This window comes from Hakea prostrata, chromosome 2 (genome assembly GCF_041222555.1).
Source record: "Hakea prostrata isolate BN-2017 chromosome 2, UWA_Hpros_2, whole genome shotgun sequence".
Lineage (NCBI taxonomy): Eukaryota > Viridiplantae > Streptophyta > Magnoliopsida > Proteales > Proteaceae > Hakea > Hakea prostrata.
Genome location: NC_142601.1, coordinates 73778488 through 73788424, shown reverse-complemented (window position 1 = coordinate 73788424; position 9937 = coordinate 73778488). Strand labels below are relative to the sequence as shown.

General features: G+C 36.4%; 1 protein-coding gene across 1 annotated transcript; it reads left to right on the top strand.

Moving 5' to 3' along the window:
• Positions 1–2225: 2225 nt before the first annotated feature.
• On the top strand, positions 2226–9937 carry FHIT (FRAGILE HISTIDINE TRIAD). The gene is made up of 5 exons (XM_089146705.1): positions 2226–2528; positions 2629–2745; positions 5788–5934; positions 8764–8862; positions 8957–9937. Exons 1-5 carry the CDS (start codon positions 2373–2375, stop codon positions 9071–9073), a joined length of 636 nt encoding a protein of 211 aa, XP_089002831.1. The 5' UTR covers positions 2226–2372; the 3' UTR covers positions 9074–9937.

Sequence of the window (9937 nt, the reverse complement as noted above, 5' to 3'; positions counted from 1 at the left end):
TATATGCATATTTTTATAATTTGAGAAAAATAAGCTTTAGTTAAATATAACGATCAACTTGTTCATTTTTTATACGAGGAACTATCTTTTTTTGTCTTAATGCTTCATATCTGATATGATATTTTATTCTTTTATGGTAAAACTGGGTGGGGTTGTTGATTGATAAATTTCATGCTTATTGTTAGTGTATCTGCTACTGAAAACTACAATTCATATCTATCAGTGGATCCAAATATCATTTATAATTAAAATAATGACAAAGATAACCCATCATATGTGTCTAACTGTAAAATTAACCCCTTTTTTTTTTTATATTTCATACGACCAAACATGAGAGTTGATACTAGCATTCGACTCTCTAAAATGTATTCATTTAGTCAAATCATTGTTGATGTTTTTGAATGAACAAAAAATAATCATTTGTTGATCAGGTTAGCTGAATAGAAAAGAGTTCAATGAAAATGTTAGGTATAACACTTGTTTTTATATTAAAATACTATGTATGTCAAGATTTTTATTTGTTGTAATAGTTAAGCATGCAGCTAACAGTGGAGATTCTCCCATGTGTGCAAAATACGATTGAATGATTTCCATCAAATTTTGGGTTTAGTTGTAAACATATTTTTATTATTTATTTATGTTTTACAATTTTATAAAAGACATTTATTCAGAATCGGTGATTTTTCCCATATCTTAGTCAGAATGTAGACCTTGGCGACTTGTCTAGTTCAATAATTGTTTGAATCAATTTGTTTCTTTTTCGATTTGCAACTCTACCTTTGGTTTTCTTCAGTTTAGTTTTTTATTTTATTTTTTCTAATTTTGCACTTTTTATTCTTTTTCATCTGTACATTATTTATTGTTGTCATTATCTCTCATTTCCTTTACAATTAAATCTTTAAAAGGTAATTATCTTGCACCTCGTAATATTTAGCAACATTTTTACTTCCATTATTTATTGTCTTCAATAAGCCACCAAAACATAATTAGAGTCTTTGGGTATTTCCAATAAGTGAAGCTCGTCTATGTTAAGTTTTCATGCATGAATGGTGATCACACGGCTCAATCATTGTTTTTCCCTCTCCAATGTCCCAAAACGTAGTGGATTTACAATTGTAAAAACCATAACTTTGATTGATTCAAGAGTTAGTGATGAAGCTTGAAAATTGTTTATTCTAGTAGGAATAAATATAAATATTCGAAAGAATTGAACTTGAGAAGCCTAATCGTGGACTTGCAAAATGAGAGATTGGAGTGGGAGAATAAGAGAGTTCCATTTATGATTGTCTGATTTAATATTGAAAGAAAGTAATTGTTATGGAATTACGGTTTAAGAACAGAGCATTATATATATATATATATATATATATATATATATATATATTTAAGTCACCAATAGTATTAGTTTTTCAAACTTTGTGAGGTAAGCCAGTCATGGATGCCAGTCTAAATCAATAGACAACATATACTTGAAGCTTTAGACAATCAATGAATTAAGGCTAATGTCATGATTGGTAACATGTAATTACACGAGACCACGATGTTCATTTTTGTAATAGTAGGAGACAGTGGCAAAAAGATACATATATTATAGTTATTCGGTAGATTGGAAATTTATTATGTAAAAAATAACACATACAACTAATGAAATCATAGACAACGATCTTATGGAGGCAAATAACATAGTGACAATGGGCAACGAGAGAGATGCAATGATGAGGAACTTGAATGGCTAGAATCTTCCTCATTTTTTCTTCCAACTATTAGTAAGATGCAAACATAAGAGTTCGGATAATTGGCTGTGTTCCTCTGATTGGTTACTGAACTTATGCTCAGTTTCTATCCCTGCTGCTCTATTTATTAATGAAAGCTTGATTACAAAAAAAAACATAAGGAGGCATCGAAAATTCCATTTTACCATTTTCATATAAGCCTTGGATCAGAACAAACAAAATGTTGCCTAAAAAGTGTAAAGTATTGTGTTCGACTCTTTGTATACTTGGGATCGCTCACATGCGGTATTTAGTTTTTTCACCTGAAAAAATAAAAGAGAAAAGGAAAATTTGGAAGATTCTAGTTGGGGGAGATTAGGACTTAGGAGATGCCTAAATTTCATGTTAAAAAAAAAAAAAAAAGCAGATCCCGCATACACGAAACGCTTCATTCATAGGGCAAGGGGAAAAAAAAAAAAAAAAAAGAGTTTCACTGGGACGCTCCACTACCGTTGGATGGATAGTTGGAGTGGAAAATTCTGAAATTGTCCAGTAGTTGTTTCCGCCTGCCCCTTCTGCTATTGTTTCGACTCAGGGATTTAAAGACGACTGCTAAACTTGGGCGCTTTAGTTTCCCTCCCTGGAATTATCAGACGACTAATGCTGCTGTCTTCCAAATGCGCAATTGCCATATCTAAATCCCACAGAGCTTTCTTCAGGAGTTCTGCTGTTAACACATCTTTTACTACCTCCTTTCAACTTTCCGGCCGCAACGTCAAAGCCAGGATCACCCCATTGAGTTCTTTGCACTCAGATGTGAGTAAAATTACTGATTTCGTTCACATATTATTGTTCATTTTATTATTCCGAAACTTAGTTATTGATTTTGGATGAGCTGTGATGCTGCTGATTACAGACGATGGAATCTGAACTTTGTTATACATTTGGACCGTATAAGATCAACCAACGAGAAGTTTTTTACTCTACTGATCTGTCCTATGCTATGGTTAACCTTCGGCCTCTTTTGCCTGGTAATTTCCATTTTACTCTGCTTCTGCTTATTTTTTTTGGTTGGCTGTTCATGTTTTTTCTCTTTAATCATCCTCAACAATAGGAGAGGGTTAAAATTCTATCATTTGTCTTTTATAATTTTATGTGTAGTTTAATGATCCACAAATTAGGGTTCTCCGAAGGATATACGTAAAATTCTTCAGTTTAAAGACAAAGAATATATGCTTTTCCGTTTTGACCCACTGCTAGTTTGGGATAAGAAATTGTCATGCTAAAATATGTCTTGAAGGGCGAAAGAAATCACAAAAAGCAGTAATCAATCTGTGCATAGAGAAATAAAAGGAAGAATTGGTGCTGTTCTAAGAAAAATAAGTTTTCCTTCTGCATTAGTGTTTGGTAGACTCTTTTTAGTATCAATCATCATCCTCATTTTTGTCCATTTAAAAGAAACTAACATTGAAAAATCATTTTTTGACTAAAAATGAAAAATATCTTGGTATCTTGTGTCACGGTATGACCAAATCATTCAAAAAATTACATCAATGATGCTTAAAATTCGTAGTGGTAAGCTAGAATGACACAGTTAGCAACCCAGCACACCACCTCCCTAGTCAGTGAAGTTCTTTAGATCATTGAGGAAGGAAGATTGTCTCCCTAGGTGGCAGTCCTGTTTCGCTGCATGTTGCCTTAGAATGATACCTAGAAGGCTAGAACTCTTAAGAATTGCAGCAAACCTGATATTCACTTCAAGTCTCTTACACTCTAACCCAAGAAATGAAAAAAATTAATAAATAAATAAAATTCCAAGTCTCTTAGACTGGTAATGGCACCTTAATTATTCCCAATCAGTTTCTTGAGCTGCCATTAGCACCAGAACTGCTCGCCAGAAGCTCTGGAATCAAGATTGCAAAGCCATTAGCAAATACTATATTTTTTAGGAGGAGCTACAGATCCAAAGCTCACTGATTGAGAGGAAAAGGAATCATAATTGTCGTGCCCACAAAAAAAAGAAAGAGAAGATGGAATTGGAATTTGAATCACAAAGCGACGCTTTGACGTCTCTCCACTAATTGATCCTTCTTCTGCCGACATGTTTGAAAAAAAGTTTGGGTTTTGATTGGTGAGTCATTCAATTCACGTGTAATCCCCTAGAAGATGGTTCTGTTCAAGATCCAAAACAGATGCTTCATCATATTTTGCCATGAAAGAAGAGAGAACCCTACAATAGTAACAGAGAGAATATATAATTTGAGATTGGGACTTTTGGGATGTGAGAGAATTGGCGGAAGTGAAGAGAGGGAATGAAGGGGAACAAGAATTTAAAGAGGAGGGGTGGGGGGGACACCACTACCTGCAGCTCGATTGAAGGGATGGAGAGACCAGAAGGAAGGGAGACAGTCCAGAATAAAACATTAGGAAATTACTTCATTATCCTTAGCTGCATGTTTTCATTAGAGTTCACTGCATAAATGATCAACATGAAATTTTTGCCATAATCCACAAAAATTCTATTATGATTTCGGGGTTTACTTGAATTCTTTTAAACAAATATAAGTTTCAAAGTCGATGCCAAATACATGTCAAAAAATGAGAAATTGTCTGAAAACGAGAATGGAAATTAATACCGAAAAGAGCCTAAATTATTGGGCCTTCAGGGGTTTGGTTGAAGGTCTGAATGTAATAGACATATGGATTACAGCAAAAATGGTAAGCCTACATTTGAAGAGAAATGTTAGGGCCCTGAGATCATGCCATATGGAGGAGAGACAGAGGGGTACTATGGTTGGCGGGTTATAAATAGGGGGAACAGTGTGAGGAAAGATTATGGAATATTTTATGTGAGTGTTTGGGCAGCCTATTGGCTGAAGGGCAGCAGTGTGCTGTGAGGGTGACTGGTATCATTGTAACCAAGATTATCTTTGTTTATTGTTTTTGTTTTTCATTCCAATAAATAAGTACTATCAGGTTTCGAATTGGATTCACGAACAGATCAAACTTAAAATATTAACCCAGAAGTATAAATTATCTTTTGGCTTAGCTTTATCTCATGGATTATGTAATATCTTCTTTTTATTTTCTTGTCCTGATCTATTTGTTTATCATAGAAAAAGCTTTCATCTATTCTATTCTGATTTTGTTCAATGTTTTTTTTCCCCTTGCAGGTCATATCCTTTATATTGGAATTTTATTCACAAATACCAATCTACATGCCTAGCCTATTGTGAAATGTTCTGTTCTTTTGGTGGATCCTTTTGACAATGCATTCCAAATTACTTGTAATGATACTGAGACCACTTTCTCCACTGCAAGCTTGACCCATATAATCCTATCATCAATTCTTCAAACATCTACAACATCATCTTTTAAAACTTTATGCACTACTATGCCTACTCCACATCTAATACTTTTATCACCCATTGCACCAAAGTTTAAATTTGTCCAACTCATTTCTTAAACCTTCCACCTGGTCTCCTGAGTACATGCTTTGTTAATCCTTCTTTCCTGGTAGCCTGTATCAATTCTTGATCTTCTTGTTAAAGATGCTAACCTAATCTTATGCTTTTGGAGTGGCTTTAGTACCTGTGCTTGACCATGGTGCGGGAACACTTGCCTTCTTGTCCTTGCATCCAAGCACTGAAACAGCACATATCTTGAAAGGGGAGGCCCAAGCTAATCTTTACTTACTTTTCATTACATCTGGGTCAAAGTGTGGCTGCTTCCTTGGGACACCTTAGCATAAAGTTGCCAATATAATTCCTAGGATCCTTGCTAAAAGGGTTTGGTTAACATCACGGTACCAGCTGCCGACCTGACAAGCCCTCCCTCCTTTTTCCAGGCTGCAGGCCAGCTACCAAATACTGACACAGATTTCCTGTTAGCCTGTCGATTGAGTACTAGTGGCTTGCGTATTAAATTAATCACTTCTTGTCTATAAAGTATACACATTGGGTTCCAGCTCATCTTAGTCTGTCTATGATTACAGTTTTTCGGATTTCTAATGTTCAAGCTACCGTATCTTTGGTACTCTTCTGGAAATTCTAATTGTTTAACTTGACAATAGTTACATGTCCTTGTTTGTCCAAGGCGTGAAGTCAAGCGTTTTGTTGATCTCACTGACAGTGAGACAGGTGATCTTTGGGTCACTGCACGGAAGGTTGGTAGTAAGCTTGAGCATCATCACAAAGCATCTTCACTTACATTTGCGATCCAAGTAAGACCAATAACTGATTTACAATTATCTTTTCCTGCACTCTATTTTATCTCTTAGAAAATTGTTTTTTCTTTGGTTAGCTTAAATTTTTTTTTTTTTTTTGGGGGGGGGGGGGGGGGGGAGATCTTCTGATACCAATACTTTATATATAATCATTTGAGAATTGTTCTAGATCCTGTGATTCATGATGTTGTCGGGAACTCTGACTATAATTACTTTGTTGAAGCAAAGAAATAATAAAATAAATAAGATAGCAAAACATCTGATAAAATGTGATACTACTCATCTCAAATGAACTGACGTATCTGAAGTTTTGATAGTGACAATGAAAAGCACTTGTTCAGAAGACAAAATGCTAATGACAACCATGTTTTAAGAACACAAGAAGATAGTCTCTCTATACTTGTGTGTAGTATATGAAAATATAAGAATAAATTCATGTTCCAACTTCTAAGAGCATTATGTTAAAAAAAGCATCTATCGTGCATTTTTGTTTGCATATTTATATTTTGATTAAAGGATCTTCAAGGTTCCAAGGAAAGGAAACAACTTAATGATCCAAACCCAGGTTGTCCTTTTATCTTTCCCTTCCCCAAGATACCTGGCTAACACAGCCTAAGAGTATATGTGGCCTCACCTACACGCCTATGCTTATTGTTGTCTGGCCATATTGTAGAAGAGAGGTAGAACCTCTCTTCACTTGCTCTTGATAGTCTATGTGTTGACCGTTGAAACCCTTCCTTACTCTTCCATATTGAAGGGGGTGTAATCAGTGTATAAGGCTCCCTCCACAGTGGGACCAGTGGGACTATGCAGCCTTACCCTGACTGGCAGAGAGGCTGTTTCCTGACTCAAATTAATAGACCAACGTTACTGCTGTTGCAAGGTCTGCCTTCTGTCTATCTTGTTTCTAGAGCTTGTATTTAAATGGCTAAGATGGGAAATGACATATTTTAGTGGCTACTCAAGTGTTCGGGCTGGTTGAGTAGAGTCACAGGATGGTGGGCAGGGGCTCCTGCCTGAGCCCCCCCCCTCTTAAAAAAATTTTTTTATCTGTGACCTAGTGGGTTTGAGCAGGTCCACCTGAGACTTGGGCAGGCTGCCATTCTCCTCGTGGTAATTTCATCTGTCCCATTGCCCGTGTGACCATATGGCTGTTGAGATCTGGAGAGTACTGAGATGGCAAGAGCTAGAAGTGGGTAGGTTGGTAATTGGTTAAGAACAAACCAGTTACAGAGTATCAAAGTGAAATGGAACACCAACCATGAATTCCCTTCCCCCACCCAGGAAAAAAGAATCTTTATTTTACTACTGCGGCGGGTTGTTGCCGACTCTGGACAGATTGAGTTATCATATGCAGTAAGTATTAATTAAGGTTCATGCTCCCTTGTTCTCTAAAATATGATAACTTAATCCTTTAGTAGACTCAAGAGTATCTATAAGCCCAGCTGCAGTTATATTGCTAGGCCTAAAGAAGTGACATGTTGATTGGTCTGTTCTAGGGGAACTAGCATATTCTCTTATTTCTTACTTCAGGTCAGTAAGTGGTGAATATTCTTCTATATGATTTTAGTTTTAGTTATTGTTTTTTTTCTTTTTTTCCCTACTAAAGCCTCAACCCTAACTCCAAGAGACCAACCTTTAAAATCCTAATCTTTCAATGCTTTCCAAACTCCACATTTGGACCAGAATCCATTTTCCATACTGACAACATCTCACCTATTCTGCATATTGCCAACTTTCCCCCCTCGATTAGTGAAATACGAAACGCTGTGGACAAGTTATCTATGGCATAGCTATACCATACCTTAAGCCTTGTCAACAGTGATACTGCTCCTCTTTTTGAACTTCTCTCTGAAAAGCTTATTTCCACAATCTATGTGAACACTGTTCTATGCCATCTACAGACTGTTGTGATCCCCCCACCCCAAAGTAAGCCCCCGAATCTGCCATATGCATAAGCCATTTGCACCTTTTAACAGATATGTTTATCTATAACCTTCGGTGATCAGTAAAAATATAGAAAGGAGAAATTGAGGTTATACATACTTTTGGCAAGCTGAGCTTATGAGCGGTTGTGTACCTTTGTGCATGCTGTTGATACATGGAGAATATCAGATATGTATGGAAGAACACAGAAATGTCCAACATTATGCAAAGTCAGTGTTTCACCAAAATATGCCATTTTTAGCTAAGGGGATTCAAATGTTCGGCCTTGACCCCAGGGGATTTTCAAACAAAAGGGAGGAGAGCAGGTTGTTTTGAAAGAAGAAAAAAAAAAATTGGGGGGGGGGGGGGGGAATTATTTCTGGGCCTAAACCAAACTGTGATTAACATTTTTTTTTATTATACGTGTAGGTAACTCTATATATGGACCTAGTGTTCGCCAAAAATAAGGGGAAATAGTTGGGATTCTGAAATTTATAGGGGATCCTAATACTTTTCTGGCGTTTCACCTACTCATTCTCAATGGTGATTTTCAAAACAATGTTCCAATCCTTCATCAAATGTCAGTTTGAACATGTATTTGTCATGTTTCTTGAAAAATTGTGAGAGTTTGCATTAGCCATTAGCAGCTAACATTTTCAGACTGACTATAGATTAGAACAGTTTGTGAACATCAGATGGTTTGATCACTAGTTCACCTTCAGCCAAGTTCCTTGCATTTTCAGTTGACTAGCAGAAGCTGTTGAGAGTCAAACTGTAGGATTCCAATGTTGGACTTGAATTGTGCCATGCATGTTCTCCCCGGACATGCTGTGTAGTATTACAGAGATTGCATCATCTGTCTTATTGGATTTTGATCAGCTGATGTTCATTGCCTCCTAGGATGGGCCTCAAGCAGGACAGACTGTACCTCACGTCCACATACATATTATCCCTCGGAAGGATGGCGATTTCGAGAAGAATGATGAAATATATGATGCTGTACGTTTTTGTCCATCTTCTTTCCACCTTGCCTCTTTCTCCATTCTGTAATTGCTTCAAGTGGACTTACTTTCAATTTTATACTGTTATACAGATAGATCTGAAGGAAAAAGAATTGAAGCAAAAACTTGACTTAGATATTGAAAGGAAGGACAGGACCCTCGAGGAAATGGCTCAAGAGGCGGATGAATACAAGAAGCTTTTCTTGTAGAGACAGAGCAGAGTTCTCAATTTGCTTTCCTCTGATCAGACTCTACTATTTTTCTTGTGTAATACGTACACACAGAAAATATCTTTTTATTTAAGCATTAGCCTCAGTTAGGTGTATAGACTTGCATATGGCTCTCGTATATTGATTTGCATGGGAGGTAAGAGAGCATTTCCTTGTGATCACCATAATGAAATAAGATTCAAGTATGATAATAACCATAACAGCCAAGTGAAGGATCCATGATTTTAATTGTAGAACATGTGCCTGCCCTCCGTCCCTCTTTGTAATCAGCAAACTCCTGTGATTTCTAACACTGGTGCAGTCTTTCTGTCAGAACAGGTGTAGGTCGTTTGATGTGCTGGGCGAGTAAATATAAGTGTTTAAATTTCACGACTTATGGCTTAAGGGTGCGTGGTTACTGCCTCAGTTGTTATTTCTCTTGCCGCTGTGTGAGTTTATCAGAGTGTTCTATCACTGTATGGTATCGTGCAATTTGCAGGCACCAAAGTTGAGGATCACGGTATGGGTTGCACTGATACAGAAGTCGTCGGAGTCCATAAGCTTAGAGTCAGAGAATCTATTACATCTTTTTCCTATTGAACTACTGATCTCTTTGTACTTTATGTCTCTAAATAGGAGTTGTCACCGGTGAGCACACCCACAAATGTATTATGTCAAGCCTTTGCAAATAGGTCTACGATAATAAATAATCTATTAGGAGATATAGATATAAAACACGATTGGTTGCAAAATGCTACAGTCGAGTATAAAGTGTTGAAAAAAAATCTATGTATAGTTTTAAATAGTCTTATAAACAGTGGTATAAGATGTTTGATTATGTAATGGCTATTTTTTGTTACATTA

What these genes read in the sequence shown, in the direction of transcription:
- FHIT (XM_089146705.1), top strand. Translation starts at nt 2,373, where the DNA reads ATGCTGCTGTCTTCCAAATGCGCAATTGCCATATCTAAATCCCACAGA. An exon ending in TGAGTTCTTTGCACTCAGAT is followed by an intron (nt 2,529 to 2,628) that starts GTGAGTAAAATT and finishes TGCTGATTACAG; the next exon opens with ACGATGGAATCTGAACTTTG. An exon ending in CACTTACATTTGCGATCCAA is followed by an intron (nt 5,935 to 8,763) that starts GTAAGACCAATA and finishes ATTGCCTCCTAG; the next exon opens with GATGGGCCTCAAGCAGGACA.